Source organism: Macaca thibetana, chromosome 5, assembly GCF_024542745.1.
Source record: "Macaca thibetana thibetana isolate TM-01 chromosome 5, ASM2454274v1, whole genome shotgun sequence".
Lineage (NCBI taxonomy): Eukaryota > Metazoa > Chordata > Mammalia > Primates > Cercopithecidae > Macaca > Macaca thibetana.
In genome coordinates, this window is record NC_065582.1 from 146,883,622 (window position 1) to 146,901,739 (window position 18,118).

The 18,118-nt window shown below is 38.7% G+C and overlaps 2 protein-coding genes across 2 annotated transcripts in view; both read left to right on the top strand.

The window, feature by feature from the left end:
• The window catches only part of SMIM14 (small integral membrane protein 14), a 720,432-nt gene that overhangs the window by 372,146 nt on the left and 330,168 nt on the right, over window positions 1–18,118 (top strand). The window lies entirely within an intron of this gene.
• The window catches only part of PDS5A (PDS5 cohesin associated factor A), a 171,758-nt gene that overhangs the window by 99,239 nt on the left and 54,401 nt on the right, over window positions 1–18,118 (top strand). The window contains exons 18-21 of the mRNA XM_050790334.1: window positions 9,139–9,244; window positions 11,799–11,959; window positions 14,880–15,003; window positions 16,129–16,287. Coding sequence (XP_050646291.1) covers window positions 9,139–9,244; window positions 11,799–11,959; window positions 14,880–15,003; window positions 16,129–16,287 — 550 coding nt within the window. The remainder of the gene's footprint in view (window positions 1–9,138; window positions 9,245–11,798; window positions 11,960–14,879; window positions 15,004–16,128; window positions 16,288–18,118) is intronic.

An 18,118-nucleotide genomic window follows, 5' to 3' on the forward strand; every position in this document is an offset into this window, starting at 1 on the left:
ATGGAAGATTTTTTTTTTAATTTTTCTTTTTTTTTTTTCTTTTTTGAGACGGCATTTGGCTCTTGTTGCCCAGACTAGAGTGCAATGGCGTGATCTCGGCTCACTGCAGCCTCCACCTCCTGTGCTCAAGCAATTCTCCTGCATCAGCCTTCCGAGTAGCCGGTATTAACAGGCATGCGCCACCACACCTGCCTAATTTTGTATTTTTAGTAGAGACACGGTTTCTCCATGTTGGTCGGGCTGGTCTCAAACTCCTGACCTCAGGTGATCTGCCCGCCTTGGCCTCCCAAAGTGCTGGGATTACAGGCATGAGCCACCATGCCTGGCCAAAATTAATCTTGTTTAAAATGACAGTACTACTCAAAGTAATTTACAGACTAAATGCAATTTCTATCAAAATACAAATGACATTCTTCACGGAAATAGAAAAAACAATCCTAACTTTTACATGGAACCACAAAAGACTCAAATAGCCAAGCAATATGAGGAAAAAGAACAAAAGCTGGAGCGATCACACTACCTGACTTTAAAATATGCTACAAAACTACAGTAACCAAATCAACATGATACTGGCATAAAAACTAGACACATCTAAAGGAACAGAATTGAGAACCCAGATACATGTTCGTGCTTTTTTGGCCAGCTCATTTCCAACAGAAGTGTCAAGAACATACAAGGGGGGAAGGGATAGTCTCTACAATATTGTGCTTGGAAAACTGACTAGCAGAAGAATGGAACTAGACCCCTATCTCTCATCTCTCAACATATAAAAAAATCAAAATTGACTTCTTTTTCTTTCTTTGTTTTTGAGACAAGGTCTTGCTGTGTCACCCAGGCTGGGGTAGAGTGGCATGATCATAGTTCACTGCAGCCTTGACCTCTTGGGCTCAGGTGATGCTTCTCCCTCAGCCTCCAGAGTAGATGGGACCATAACCCATGCCACCACAACTGGCTAATTTTGTGAACGTGCTTTTTTTGTTTTTGTTTGTTTTGGTTTGGTTTTGGTAGAGACGGGGTTTTGCCACGCCATCCAGGCTGGTCTCAAATTCCTGGACCCAAACGATCCACCCACCTTGCCTCCAAGAGTACTGGGATTATAGGCATGAGCCACCAAACCCAGCCCTTTTTTGTTAAGATTTTCTTTTTTTTTCTCTCTTTCCTTTTTTGGATATGGGGTCTCACTCTGTCGCCCCGACTGAAGTGCAGTGGCACGATCCTTGCTCACTGTTGTGTAGGCTCAAGCAATCTCAGACCTCAGCTTCCTGAGTAGGTGGAACTATAGATGTGCATCACCATGCTCGGCTAATTTTTTAAAAGTTCTTTTGTAGAGAAGCAGTTTTGCCATGTTGCCCAGGCTGGTCTCGAGCTCCTGGGCACAAGCGATCTGCCCACCTTGGCCTCCTAAAGTGCTGGTATTTCAGGCATGAGCCACCATACCTAAGTCTCGTCTCGTCTCTTCTCTTCTCCTTTTTCTTTCTTTTTCTTTCTCTTTCTCTTTTTCTTTTTTTTTTTTTTTTTTTTTTGAGAAGGAATCTTGCTCTGTCACCTGAGCTGGAGTGTACAGTGGCGTGATCTTGGCTCACCGTCACCTCTGCCTCCTGGGTTCAAGCAATTTTCCTGCCTCAGCCTCCCGAGTAGCTGGTTCTACAGGTGTGCACCACCATGCTAGGCTACTTTTTTGTATTTTTAGTAGAGATGGGGTTTCACCATGTTGGCCAGGCGGGTCTCGAGCTCCTGTGCTCAAGCAATCTGCCCACCTCGGCCTCCCAAATTGCTGGAATTTCAGGCATGAATCACCGTGCCTGGCCTAAGAATTTTGAAAGAAAGGATTGGGGTTAATATAAAATCATTCTAAATATAATCCATTTCCCCCCCATACATATGTCCATATACCTTGACATATGTGTGCTACAGTTAGTTAATGGTTTATAGGTAGTAGATGAAAATGAAGTAGTCATTGTAATGATGGCTGGAACCCAGGTAAAAGTAAAATTTTAAAAAAGAAAGGGTTGAGGACTGAATCCTGAGGGAAATTAGCAATTAAGCGGCTGGCAGAAGATAATGGACTTAAATTTTTTTTTAAGTTTTAAGCAGACATAGTCAAAAGCAGAAAATTGGGAAAGAGTTTTATCACAGAAACCAAAGTGGGGCTAAGGAGGAGTCAGATGGTATCCAGAAGTTGATTAAATACTAAGAATCATCGACTGGATTAGGAAATGGGAAAAATTCACAATGACCAGAACAGCTTCTGTGGAGTAGCAAGGACAAAGCCAGATTGCCATGGATTCAGAAGGCATAGGACAGTCTTTCCAACATCTACATCATGGTACACAGAGGTGATCAGTGTTACTTAGGCAGAGAAGACTGCTGAGTCTGTTTTTTACTGACCCAGCTCGACAGAAAGCCACTAGGTACCACTTGGCTACACTGAGGCTTGAGCATATTAAAGGGATACATAGCCTTGTCACCCTTCTAAACTCTGCTTAGGAGATAAATTGACAGCACCAGTGGGGACAATCAGTGCAGACAGCACCAACCTTACATAAAAAGCAAAGGAGGGCCAGGCATGGTGGCTCATGCCTATAATCCCAGCACTTTGGGAGGCCGAGGCAGGCAGATCACAAGGTCAGGACTTTGAGACCAGCCTGACCAACATGGTGAAAACCCCGTCTCTACTAAAAATACAAAAATTAGCCTGATGTGGTGGCATGCAACTGTAATCCCAGCTACTCAGGAGGCTGAGGCTGGAGAATCACTTGAACCTAGGAGGTGGAGGTTGCAGTGACCCGAGATCACGTTATTGCACTCCAGCCTGGGTGACAGAGCGAGACTCCGTCTTAATAAAAATAAAGGAGAAGACTGGGTGTGGTAATCCCAGCATTTTGGGAGGCAGAGGTGGGTGGATCACTTGAGTCCAGGAGTTCAAAACGAGCCTAGGCAATATTGGCAAAACCCCATCTCTACAAAAATACAGAAGTTAGCAGGACACCAGGGCATGTGCCTGTGGTCCCAGCTATGTGGGAGGCTGAAGTGGAAGAATGAGCCCAGGAAGCAGAGGTTACAGTGCGCTGAGATCACGGCACTTCACTCTGTCCTGGGCAACAGAATGAGACTGTGTCTCAAAATAAGACAAAAACAAAAAAACTGAGCTAAAATCAGAGTTTGAGCCTCAAAAGAAAAGTAACAGAGAAAAATAAGATGATGGAAAGGGAGGGAGTAAGCTTGAAGAAGAATCTTCTGCTGCTGTTTTTGGCTAAATAATTTTGAATGTTTAAATACCTTGAAAAGGTGCTAGCTGAGGTCGGGTGCAGTGGCTCACACCTGTAATCCCAACACTTTGGGAGGCTGAAGTGGGCGGATCACCTGCGGTCAGGAGTTCAAGACCAGCCTGGCCAACATAGTGAAACCCCATCTCTACTAAAGATACAAAAATTAGCCAGGTGTGGTGGTGCGTGCCTGTAATCCCAGCTACTCAGGAGGCTGAGGCATGAGAATCACTTGAACCTGGGAGGCGGAAGTTGCAGTGAGCCGAGATCGCGCCATTGCACTCCAACCTGGGCAAAAAGAGCGAAACTCCATCTTTTTTTTTTTTTTTTTTTTTTTTTTAAGGTGCTATTTGAAGACAGATTTCAGATAAGGGAAAGGGAATATAGGTATGAGGGAGCAGCATTCCTAAGGAAGCAGAGTGGAAAGAACGACATCTTAGCCTATGACAGGACAAAATAATACAAGTTAGAGGAGGTTAGAAAATTAGGTATGGAAAATTAGAAGAGTTTTCACTCAAGGCTTCCATTACTACTCTCCCTTCTGTTCAAGATGAAGTTGCTCAGTGGGAGTATTTAGACTTCGGTTAGAATGGTGAAGATTTGTAACAGTGGTTGTGTAGCGTAGACTTCCCTAGCAGTTTTGAAGAGGCAGTTGGATTGGTGATCATCTTTTGCATCTTGATAGCCCTGTGAAGTATATATTATTTATCTAATTTACAAAAGAGAAAAAATATTTTATAAGAGGAAGGACGGTGAACCTGGTTTGAAGACTTTGGTCTTTCACTTATAGCTCCTTGACTTATACTGGTGATTACCAACATTACAATGATAGCAGAGATTATGTCTCTCATTTCACACTGTATTTCTCAGAGAGACCTTAAGACTTGGCACATGACAGGTAGTTAATAAATACTCATTAAATAATCATATGCATGAAACCTATCATAGGTATTCACATATTTATGAATTTTTTTTGAAACACACTTGTAATTTTGTTAAATTCAAGCAATGTTTACTAGGATTTCTTAATAAAAAGCTCAATCTGGAATAATTTTCTCAAATTGAATAAATCTTTAAAATACAATGTCAGAGCTACAATTTCCAGAAAACATATAGGGTAGGCAAAGATTCTTAGAGGGCACATAATAGCCACAGACTAGGAGAAAATACTTGAAAAGTATGTATTTGGTAAAGTATTATATCCAGGCTATATAAGGAACTCTGACTACTCAATAAGACAAATGACTTTGTTTTAAAATGGGCAAATTTGAACAGATACTAGATAAGATGGTAAATAAGCACAAGAAAGGACAGTTAGTATTAGTACTCATTTGGGAAATGCAAATTCAGATTTTTACAATTTTATTTTATTTTATTTTTTTTTTTTTTGAGACGGAGTCTGGCTCTGTCACCCAGACTGGAGTGCTGTGGCATGATCTCAGCCCACTGCACCCTCCTCCTCCTGAGCTCAAACCATCCTCCTACCTCAAGTAGCTGCGACTACAGACACACACCACCACACCTGGCTAACTTATTTTTATTTTTGTTGTTTATTTTTTTGTAGAGATGGGGTTTTGTTACGTTGCCCAGGCTGGTCTCAAGCGGTCCTCCCTCCTCAGCCTTTTCAAAGTGCTATTACTATTGGCATGAGCCAACGTGCTGGCCTATTTTTATGTATTTATTTTGACACAGGGTCTTGCTCTGTCTCCCAGGTTGGAGTGCAGTGATGCAATCATGGCTCACTGCAGTCTTGACCTTTTGGGCTCAAGCAATCCTCCCACCTCAGCCTGCTGAGTAGCTGGGACTACAGGGGTGTACCACCACACCTGGCTCATTTTTGTATTTTTTGTAGAGACTGGTTTTGCCATGTTGCCCAGGCTGGTCTGGGCTCAAGTGACCTACCCTACTCAGCCTCCCAAAATGCTGGGATTATAGGTGTGAGCCACTGCGCCCAGTCAGAATTCAAATTATAATGAGAAATGCCACTTACACACTCACTAGAATATTTAGAATTAAAGATTTTGGCCGGGCGCAGTGGCTCAAGCCTGTAATCCCAGCACTTTGGGAGGCCGAGACGGGCGGATCACGAGGTCAGGAGATCGAGACCATCCTGGCTAACACAGTGAAACCCCGTCTCTACTAAAAATACAAAAAACTAGCCGGACGTGGTGGCGGGTGCCTGTAGTCCCAGCTACTCGGGAGGCTGAGGCCGGAGAATGGCGTAAACCCGGGAGGCGGAGCTTGCAGTGAGCTGAGATCCGGCCACTGCACTCCAGCCTGGGCGGCAGAGCGAGACTCCGTCTCAAAAAAAAAAAAAAAAAAAAAAATAGAATTAAAGATTTTAACCATACTAATTGTTGGTGAATTGGAAAATAGTTTCTTGTTACATTAAATGTACATACAACATTACCATCCAACCCAGGAATCCTAATACTAGATATTTGTCTAAGAGGAAAGAAAACATACATTCCCTTGTGTTTAACTGCTTTTAGCAGCTGTGTTCGTAATACCTATAAATCACAAATACCCAGAAGTTCATCAGTGGGTAATTGGATATTCATTATGATGGAATACTCAGCAATAGTAAGGAGTAAACTACTGATTATATGCAACAAGTTGGATAAATCTCTAAAGTATTAGCATTATGTCACATGGAAGATGTCAGACACTACATACATGAAGTTCTAGAAAAGTCAAAACTATAGCGACAGAAACCAAACCAGTGGTTGCCAGGGTGAGGGTAGGGAATTGACCACAGAAGAGGTTTAGAGCAATATTTTGTGGAGGTGAGAATGTTTTTTATATATATATCTCTCTCTCTCTCCACAAAGAGATACCACTTCACATCCACTGAGATGGCTATAAGTAAAAAGACAGACATGTTGGTGAGGATGTGGAAGAACTGGAACCTGTCATATTCCTGGTGGGAATATGAAATGGTGACACTGCATTGGAAGACAGTTTGGTAGTTCCTCAGAAAGTTAAACATGGAGTTAACCATATGACCTAGTTGTTCCACTCAAGTGTAGACTCAAGAAAAATAAAAACATGTTTATGCAAAACCTGTACATAAATGTTTGTAGCAACATTATTCATAATATCCCCCAAAAATGGAATTAACCTAAATGTCCATCAGCTGATGAATGGATAAATAAATTTTGGCCGGGCGCAGGGGCTCATGCCTGTAATCCCAGAACTTTGGGAGGCCAAAGCAGGCGAGTCACCTGAGGTCAGGAGTTCAAGATCAGGCTGGCCAACTTGGCAAAACCCCGTCTCTACTAAAGATACAAAAATTAGCTGGGTATGGTGGTGGGCACCTGTAATCCCAGCTACTTGGGAGGCTGAGGCGGGAGAATCACTTGAACCCGGGAGGCAGAGGTTGCAGTGAGCCAAGATCATGCCACTGCACTTTAGCCTGGGCGACAGAGCAAGACTCTGTCTCAAGGGGAAAAAAAAAAGAATCTTAATTCCGTATACTGGAATATTATTTGGAAATTTATTTAAATGATGCTACACTTGATTCATGCTACAGTGTGGATGAATGTCGAGAACATTATGCTAATTGAGAGGAGTCAGTCACAAAGGATAACAGTTGTTTGTTAGTCTGTTCTCATGCTACTGATAAAGCCATACCCGAGACTGGGTAATTTATAAAGGAAAGAGGTTTTAATGAACTTGCAGTTCCACATGGTTGGGGAGGCCTCACAATCATGACAGAAGACGAAGCAAGAGCAAAGGGATGTCTTACATGGTGACAGGCAAGAGAGTTTGTGCAGGGGAACTCCCCTTTATAAAACCATCAGATCTCATGAGATTTATTCAGTACCACAAGAACAATATAGAGGAAACTGCCCCCATGTTCAATTATCTGGCCCTGCCCTTGGCATGTGGGGCTTATTACAGTTAAAAGTGAGATTTGAGTGGGGACACAGCTAAACCCTATCAAATTGTATGATTTCATTAATATGAAATGTTCAGAATAGGCAAGTGTATAGGAGAGAAAATAGATTGGTAAATGCCTAGGGCTGGAGGGACTAATGGTGAATGAGTTCCTGCTAACAGGTAAGGGGTTTGACTTAGGATAGTGATGAGATGTTCTATAATTAGGTAGTACATCCCTGTGAATATAGTAAAAACCATTAAGTTGTACATTTTAATTCAGTGAATTGTGTGGTATATTATACATTAAGTTAATGTTTATACACATATACACCAATTTAGTTTTTTTTAATGTTATCAGATTAACTGAAGATAATGAATTTTAAAATAATTGTTGTGATGTAAGAGGAGAAAGGAAAGGATGTACTAAACTTAGTTTAAACAGCCATTATGGAGAACAGTGGAGGATCCTCAAAAAAACTAAGAAATACAACTACCATATGGTCCAGCAATCCCACTACTAGGTATACATCCAAAATAAATAAAATAAGTTTATCAAAGGGATATCCGTACACCCATTATTATTGCAGCATTATTGACAATAGCCAAGATTTGGAATCACCCTGTGTCCACCAAGGAATGAATGGGTAAAGAAAATATGGTACATAGATAAATGGAATACTATTCGGCCATAAAAAAAGAATGAAATGCTGTCATTCGCAGCAATGTGGATGGCATTGGAGGACATTATGTTAAGTGAAATGAGCCAGGACCAAGAAGTTAAATACCACATGTTCTCACTGGTAGGTGGAAGCTAAAAAAAAAAGTAGATCTCTCAGAAGCAAAAAATAGAACAGGAAACAAAAGGCTGGAAAAGGTAGCGGGAAGGGAGGATTAGAGAGAGATACAAAATTACAGAAAAGGATATAAAATTACCCCTAGATGGGTGGATGAATTCTAGTGTTCCATAGCATAGTAGGCTGACTATAGTTAAAAATAACATAGTTTCAGATAGCTAGGACAATATTGAATGTTCCCAACACAAAGAAATGATAAGTGTTTAAGATAATGGATATGCAAATTATCTTGATCTTATCACCATGCATTATATGTCTAGAAACATCACTCTGTACCCCATGAATATTTATAATTTTTGTTAATTTTTTTATAAGTGAAAATAATTTCATCTGTATCCTATACATATTTGGTACTTTTTAAAAATGAATAATTTGACCTATACATAACACCAAAGGAAAAAGAATTAACCAAAATCTTGTTTTGAACATTTGTAATAATAATTGAATATTCTCATAATAGGGTAATATCTTCTTCAGTTTACTGATCTCAAAACCAGAAATCACATTTGTTTTTACTTAAAATAGTACCATGTTGCTACATCTGATTTTTATTGACCAGATAATATTCTATTTCCTGGTGGTATTTTGAAAAAACTAACTCCCTAATTTTTGACAATTAAATTGTTTCTAATTAATGAATCTTTATAACTATGGCATGATGCTTCTGATGACTTGCTTCTTTGCTATAAGTTTATAGAAATAGTTACTGATTCAGTAAATTACCAGCAATTAATTCATTTGTCCATGTATATGTTTATTATTTGTATTTTTTTGAGTCAATTGTCATTGCCCACTTAACCTACTATATTATTGTTTTTCTTAAAACTGAAAATGATCTGTGTATATATGGAAATGAATATTAAATTACTTATGTGAATATATTACCAGTGTGTTGTGTCATTTAATTTTAGTTTTGTTATTTTTTAGAAGAGTTACTCTTAATACATTAAGGTTTTTAGGGGGATAAACTAAGTAGAAGTTTAGTTATCAAGTAGATGACAAGGTTGAACTTTTTCCCCTCACAGAAACTCCTTTGAATTTAATATTTTAAGGTTCTATATATGTTCAGTCACAGTGTGATTAGGATATAGTTACTACTCCAGTGGTTACTGATTTATATTTTCTTCTTTTTATAGTGCACTAGTGAAATTGATGAATAAGTCAATAGAGGGGACAGCAGATGATGAAGAGGAGGGTGTAAGTCCAGATACAGCTATCCGTTCAGGACTTGAACTTCTTAAGGTATTTTTGAAACAGTTTTGTTGCCATGTATTTCTGTGGGGTCATAATTTGCCTTCCCTTCAGGATATGCAAGAGTCAGGCTTATTTCATAGGAAACTATTTGAAAGATTTAAAACCTGTGTTGGAAATCAGATTATGTAAAAGTAATATTTTTATGTTATAATATAATGTAATTATTTTACATTATAAATTAATATTTGTTTCACTGTTTATCATTTTCATGCCTTCTATGCTTGGTAGTGATTACTGTACAATCTATTCTTAGTAATAGCAAGGTGTGACTTAAGACTTAGTGGACAGGGTATGTGACTAAATCTAGGGGAGGGAATATCATCATTAAAGGGAATATTTCTTGGTATATTTGTGGGATTCTTGGGAGACTGGCATGAATAGAAAAAAGGGGTGTTTTGAGGAATAATGGGAGACAAGGTGGTTCCAGATTGTCGAGTGCCACTGGGTAAGAAAGGTACTGTCACGAGCTTTTAATCTGGCTTACAACCAGCTGCAGCCCTTGATAGAACTTTCATTGGATTGAGTAAAAGAAGGGAAGAAATTGAAGGCAAAGAGACGTGATACCACTGTGACTTACAGGAGAAGAGACAAACCAGTGCAATGGATGTTACATAGAAAAAGAATTATGGGCTCGTATTCCGAGGTTCTTAAATGTAATTTCATTGAGCTGGGCTCAATGCCTGTAATCCCAGCACTTTGGGAGGCCGAGGCGGGCAGATCACGATGTCAAGACCATCCTGGCCAACATGGGGAAACCCTGTCTCTACTAATAAAGTACAAAAATTCGCTAGACATGGTGGCACACGCCTGTAGTCACAGCTACTTCGGAGGCTGAGGCAGGAAAATCGCTTGAACCCGGGAGATGGAGGTTGCAGTGAGCCGAGATCGTGCCACTGCACTCCAGCTTGGCGTCAGAGTGAGACTCTGTCTCAAAAGAAAAAAAAAAATCATTTCATTGATAGAATTGATATGATGCCTCATGAATAAGATTTTAATTAATTTTTTTAGTAATTGAGTTGTATTTTTAAGTTCTCTTAAAAGTGAAACCACCTTTAAGGTAACATTTTTTAATAGATTGGTTTTTATTACATTTTTCTAATTTAATTCTCCAGTTTTCTATAAATAATCAAAACCACGTAAGTAAATATTATCACTGCAAGCCTTGCCAAATGAGACAGTAGCACTTAATGACCATTAAATAAGTGCTTATTGAAAAATTAATGAAGACCACCTGCTCATTCCCCTTTCTCCCTGCTTCTCTATTTGCCTCCCTAATCTTGATACTACACTAACTGAATTGTTATGAATTGTATGGAAGGTTAACTCTTTAGACATGTATCTAACTTGCTAAAAATTATTTAAGAACAGGCTCGTGCTCATGTCATAATAAGGGAATAATTATGTATTGTAATCATAATTAAAAGTTCACAATAGTGGCTTCTTTGTTGATAATTATGATGAGTGATTTCACTTGAAATATTTTCTTGCCTTGGTACAGTGGTTTATGCCTGTAATCCCAGCCAAGGCAGGAAGATCTCTTGAGCACAGGAGTTGGAGACCAGCCTGGGCAACATAGCTAGACCTCATCTCTACAAAAAAAAAAAAAAAAAAAAAAAAACGCCGGGCGCGGTGGCTCACGCCTGTAATCCCAGCACTTTGGGAGGCTGAGGTGGGCAGATCATGGGGTCAGGAGATCGAGACCATCCTGGCAAACACGGTGAAACTCCGTCTCTATTAAAAGTACAAAAAATAAGCCGGGCATGGTGGCGGGCACCTGTAGTCCCAGCTACTCAGGAGGCTGAGGCAGGAGAATGGCGTGAAACTAGGAGGCGGAGCTTGCAGTGAGCTGAGATCAGGCCACTGCACTCTAGCCTGGGCGATAGAGTGAGACTCCGTCTCAAAAAAAAAAAAAATTTTTTTTAGCTGGGCTGGTGCACCTGTAATCTCAGCTCAGGAGGCTGAGACCACAGTGAGCTGTGATGTTCCACCGCACTCTAGCCTAGGTGACAGAGTGAAATCCTGTCACAAAAAAAAAAAAAGAAAAAAAAAATTCTCATAGATTATCTTTTTGCCAGTCAAAGAAAGCTCTGAGTTAGCATTTTGTTTACATTACACAAAGATTGAGTCATTACGTATGGAGGTTTTATTTCAAGTAAGCATTCCTTCATCTAAATACAATATATTTATAAACTGATAATAGTTATTAATATTGTAAATCACATTCCATAAAAAAGGAGTTTTGTGTTCTAAGTAGCAGAGTAGACTAAGAGGTGAAGAAGAAAATAGGACAAAGGCTGTCTGTCAGTTGTGTGAAGGAATAACTGGGAGCTACTACACCACACAGTATTTCTGATAATGTCTAATTAGCCATAACTAACTGCAAGGGTGGCTAGGAGATGTATCTCTATTCTGTGTAGCTAGCATATTTACCCCAGAATTTATTTATGTATGTATTTATTTATTTATTTATCACGGGAAGTATTTCTTTTTTAATGGATTAAAACAATTGTCTGTACTTCTAAAGCTGTATCTATTTTTTCAGGTTCTGTCTTTCACACATCCTACCTCGTTCCACTCTGCAGAGACATATGAGTCCTTGTTACAGTGCCTAAGAATGGAAGATGACAAGGTGGCAGAAGCTGCTATTCAAATTTTTAGAAATACAGGTCACAAAATAGAAACAGACCTTCCCCAGATACGATCGTGAGTACATTTTTTGTCCCATGGTAAATACAAAAGTTTCTAAGTGTGGGAACCATAAAATCATTGTTTTCCTTTTGTATAGGAAGTTGGGAGAGAGGAAAGACAATTTTGATTTAAAAGCTACTTTTCTGTGTCCTCTGTTTTGTCTTTCCCTTGCCTTACACCACTCTCCCACCATTAGAATGTAGGCAGCAGAGTAAACTGAAACTACATGTTTGTTTATAACAAAATCATTTTAAGATATTAAGAATCAAAGGTTATCCCATAATTTAGTGTTTTATTTATGATTAATATCTTTCTAATCCATGTATATTCATCTTTTTTTCTGTAAATGGGTTATAAATTCAATAACTGTCACACTGCTATCCTACCAAAAAATGGGGCAAATAGTTCACTTTGGCATCTTAAAAATGTTAAGGTGAAACTTGTGCTGAGATGTTATATTTAGACTTAAAATATGCAGAAGACATCTTCTGGAGGAAAAAATACATTGCAAATGGCTGTTGAATCATATGTATTTGCAAGTAGTTCAAGGTCTATTGAACTACATACCATTTTCCTCTTATGGTAATCATAGGACAAGCAGTCTCCTGAAGTTTTTATTAAATTTGTGAACTTATAGTTTAACTTGTGAAAAATTCAGTGTTCATTGTACATTCTCTTCATTCTCAGCATTGTCTGGCTAATAAAAAAAGTTACCACAATCAGTCCCTGCCCTCGAGGAGTTTGTAGACTAGAAATAATAAACTTTATATGTATACATTATTAAAAAAAGCCTATTGACACAATAGGATAGATTTTGATAAGTTTTTCAAGGGAGGAAATCCTATACATTTTTTTAAGGCAAAGGATCTATTCTTAGAGAAATTCTACCCCAAAGGAAGCAATTGAAAATGGGTATAGGTAGAAGAGGTAACTTTGGACGTGCGGAATAAAATACCTCATTCATAAGATTAATGGAGGAGAAAGGAGATAATCACTGGAAAGAAGAAAAGCACAACACTAAAGACCTCAATAACATCTCTGATGGCATCACTGGATTATACTGCTCTATAAAAAACAAGAAGAAAGATTAAAGTTGACTTTCTGTATTATTTTATTTGGCTAATAATAATTAATAATACATTTAACAACAGTTTGATTGAAACTGTCTTCCTTTGTCATTCACCAGTGTTATTTTATAAGAGATCATAGTCTGGTAAATGGAACGGTGAAAGACTAAACAGATAGGAGAGAGGAAAGACATCTTCCGTGTAGAAGTGTGGCCAAGACTCAGTCAAGGAAGTCTATTTGGGCATGGACATCCCTATCTCATAATTCCAAAGTCCATAGAGACAAACTTCAGGCATATTTATAAATGTCACATCAGACTTACACCAACTAGCATATGTTCCCATTTTTGGTTAAGGTGCATGGCCTGGAGCCTGCAGTATAGCTTTTCATATCTAGCCTTCCATTATCATAAGAGGGCATTGTCACCCCTGCATTCATTTGATACCACTAACTTTATAATCTATGAAACAGGCTCTTCTCTAATAACATTAAATATATGACAAATATCTTTCCTTCTATGTTTGTTTCGCTTTATCAATTTTCTTTTTTTTTTTTTTTTTTTTTTTTTTTTTTTTTTTTTTTTTTTGAGACGGAGTCTCGCTCTGTCGCCCAGGCTGGAGTACAGTGGCGCGATCTCGGCTCACTGCAAGCTCCGCCTCCCGGGTTCACGCCATTCTCCTGCCTCAGCCTCCCGAGTAGCTGGGACTACAGGCGCCCACAACCGCGCCCGGCTAATTTTTTGTATTTTTAGTAGAGACGGGGTTTCACCGTGGTCTCAATCTCCTGACCTTGTGATCCGCCCGCCTCGGCCTCCCAAAGTGCTGGGATTACAGGCGTGAGCCACCGCGCCCGGCCATCAATTTTCTTCTGATTATAAAAATACTTAATGTTCATTGCAGCAAACTGAAACTAGAAAAGATGTAACGAAATAGTCACCATTAACATTTGATATGTATACTTTCTATGAATGTTCATCTACTAGATGTGTTTGTCTATTTTTTATAAGTTCATATATGCACACTGTTTTCTTCATTCTACCTAATGTTTTTTCGTGTCATCAACATTTAATTTTTGGAGAGTGTTACATGTTTTTCCATCTCGTCCTGAAAGAAGACTGTTTTAGATTACTTTTCATTGTCAGTGTAGAGGGTAAGTGTAAGGATTTTGAAAGAGGTGCTAATTTTCAAATCCCAACTCCCAGTTTCCTAACTTCGTCATCTTAGGAGGCTTAAATAACATCTTTGTGCTTTAATTTTCTCATCTGTGTAATGACTATAATAGTCGTCTTTGGGTGGATGTGAACATTAGTTGAATTAATCCATGCAGAAATACCTAGAATGGTGCCTGGCACATAATAGTTAGATATTTATATTGCCATCCTAGTGATATATATGTAGCTGTATCTTTGCATACTTTCTTTCACTAGTATTATTTCAGCTGCTTAATACAACTTGGTCTTTTGCTACTCTCTTTCCATAGCTACTTTGAAATAACTGAAGGGGATTATAAAAGGGAATTGAAAAATTAGCAATCTCCTACTTAGAAGGTAAATGTAAAAATATGTCATGGGATAAGCTTTAGATTATGAATTAAGGGTTACTTGTTATTTTGCATATTTGTCAGGTAGCTTTAAAATGAAAATTGTCTCCTCAAGTAGGCTTTTTCTTGAGGCATTGTATTTCTTGGTTTATACTTGGGGGCAAAGAGGGAGCTTTTTTACAAGTTTCTTCAGATCAGATAATTTTTAAGAGAGCCTTCTCTACCAGCATCCATCCATATAGGGGACGTGGAAGTCAACCAAAGGAATAATTGTTTGTTTATGGGTTTAAGAAAAAAAAAAAAAAAAAAACTATATTATTTTTTGCAGGACCTTAATTCCCATTTTACATCAAAAAGCAAAGAGGGGTACTCCACACCAAGCAAAACAGGCTGTGCACTGTATACACGCCATATTCACAAATAAAGAAGTCCAGCTTGCACAGATTTTTGAGGTATATCTAATATATAGGTTGTGTTTATATTGGTCTTTATTTTTTAAGCTCTATAGTTTGATGAAGATGGAAGCTAGATTTTTTAAAGCTGTTTATATGAAGTCCTACCCTAGAATATAAATTCCTTGTGAGCAAGGATTCTGTCTATTTTATATGGTACTGCATTCCCGGCCTGTGGATCAGATTATATGTTCAAACACCTCATATCGAAGGGTTTTGTGGTTTTTGTTTGTTTTTTAGTTTGTTTTTGAGATAAGGTTTCACTTTCTCACCAGTGCTGGAGTACAGTGATGCGATCTCTGCTCACTGCAGCCCCAAACTCCTAGTTTCAAGCATTCCTCCTGCTTCAGCCTCCCAAGTAGCTGAGAGTACAGGCACTGCCACCATGCCCAGCTATTTTTGGATTTTTTATAGAGATGGGGTTTTGCCATATTGCCCAGCCTGGTCTCAAACTCCTAGACTGAAGCGATCCACCCACTTCATGCTTTCAAAGTACGAGGATTACACACATGAGCCAGCACACCTGGCCTTCCACGTGTTTATGTTAGAACATTTTACTTAATTTTAGCCTTATTGGTTCAGTGGTGCATTTATCCTCAGAAAGTATTAGTAGATAATTTTGAACAATCCAGTTTTAAGTACCTAAGAGCCCTACCTGACAATCCTGTTTCCCTTTCTTTACTTATAATGACTGGCCTCATTTTACTATTAGAAATGTATTCCTATTATCATAAATTGGAGGTAGTGTGACCAAAACCCAGTGAACTCTTACTTTGTATGATTTAAGGTCATTTAAAATGTTCCCACAGGATAAGAAATCCACCAATATAGCAAATCCATTGTTGTAAATTAGTCAAAAATAATGCTGATTTCATGAAGCAAAAATTTTTTTTAACTTCTTTTGAGTTTTATTTTTTATGTTTTTTCTACATTCTTTCAATCTTGCTAAATTTTAGTAGGTGAATTAAGTACCAGGTGTCTTAGGTTGAAGTTAGTTATGATCATATTAGAGAAGATTGGTTTGGGCATGATAAATTCAGGAGGACCAGGAAAATGTACTGTTTCAGTAGAGTGTCTAGATATTTATCAAACAAATTGGTAATTTTGTCTGTTTTATTTTTATAGCCACTCAGTAGGAGTCTGAATGCTGATGTGCCAGAACAACTTATAACTCCATTAGTTTCATTGGGCCACATTTCTATGTTAGCACCAGATCAGTTTGCTTCCCCAATGAAATCTGTAGTAGCAAATTTTATTGTGAAAGATCTGCTAATGAATGACAGGGTAAGTTTCTCATTTAATTAAATTGAGAATCATGAGACTAAGACTGTTTACATCTTCATCACAGAAACACTTCTGTTTCTATGTAATTCTCTTTTTCTTTTAAATTATTCTATATTGGTTCTACTTATTTATTATTTAAATTCCAAACTACTTCCTTATTTCATGGTAGCTATTACTACTAGAATTTCACACTTAAGAAACAAAAATTAGAACATGGGATTGGTGAATCATGAAAGTTAAATATAAGTAAAAGCTATTTTCCTGACCCTCAAAAGACAGTTTATCATTTTCTGGAATGTTAGAATTGGGTTATTTTTGTTTTTTTGTTTTGAAGACAGAGTCTTGCTCTATACCCCAGGCTGGAATGCAGTGGCTCGCTGCAACCTTGGCCTCTTCTCATTCCTCAGCCTCCCAAGTAGCTGGGATTACAGGTGCCTGTCACCACGCCTGACTAATTTTTGCATTTTAAGTAGAGACGGGGTTTCACCATGTTGGCCAGGCTTGTATTGAACTCCTGACCTCAGGTGATCTGTCCACCTTGGCCTCCCAAAGTGCTGGGATTACAGGTATGAGCCACCATGCCTGGTTAAAATTTGTTTTATCAGACATTGTTAGAAATCTAAGTGGATTAGCCAGGCGTGGTAACGGGCGCCTGTAATCCTAGCTACTCAGGAGGCTGAGGCAGGAGAATCACTTGAACCGAGGAGGGAGAGGTTGCAGTGAGCCAAGATTGCACAGTTGCACTCCAGCTTGGGCAACAAGAGGGAAACTCTATCTCCAAAAAAAAAAAAAAAGTAAGTGGACTTGAATTTGACTAATTTTTAAGATAATACACTGTACTTTTGGCACTAGATTTATTGATGTCTGTGTGCTCTGATTTATTACCTCTGTCTAGGTTGGAATGTATAGATTGAAAAGACTCCCCAAATGATTTTGGAAACACACCTTAATTAAGAATCACTGCTAGCAGGGCGTGGTGGGTCACGCCTGTAATCCCAGCACTTTGGGAGGCTGAGGCGGGTGGATCACCTGAGGTCAGGACTTCAAGACCAGCCTGGCCAACATGGTGAAACCCCGTCTTTACTAAAAATACAAAAAAAGTAGCCGGGCGTGATGGCGAGTGCCTGTAATCCCAGCTATTCGGCAGGCTGAGACAGGAGAATCGCTTGAACCCAGGAGGCAGAGGTTGCAGTGGGCCAAGATTGCGCCGTTGCACTCCAGTCTAGGCAACAAGAGCAAGACTCTGTCTCAAAAAAATAAATAAAAGAATCACTGCTTTACCAAATGGATCTGAATTAAATCTGTTGTTATTGAATAAAGACACAGATATGCTGGATCATTATGGATAACTTTCAATTAAGTGTTAATTTGTCACAAATCCAACTTATCCAAAGTTCCTAACTCTCACATGGTTCGGTAGTCTCGAGGCCTCAATATCAGGAACTTAAAGACACCAGCTAGTATACTTTCTGTATTTGTACCACCTCCCACTTTTGAATGCAGCAGATAAGAAGAGAAGAACATGGCCTAAGTCTCATTTCCCACACCACATATCCTTGCTGCTGTTTTTACTTTTGGTAGATGTGGTTGTCAACAAAGGTGAAATTTAAGATACCTCTTAAATGATGATTGTTGATAGATTGTGTTTTCAGATGGTCTTTTTTATTGTGGTAAACTATACATAATATCAAATTTGCCATTTTTAAGTGTTAACATAATAGCCACATTGTTATCTAATCATCACCATCCCATCCAGCTCCAGAATTTTTTCATCACCCCAAACAGAAACTCTGTACCCATTAAGCAACAACTCTCCATTGCCCTCTGTTCT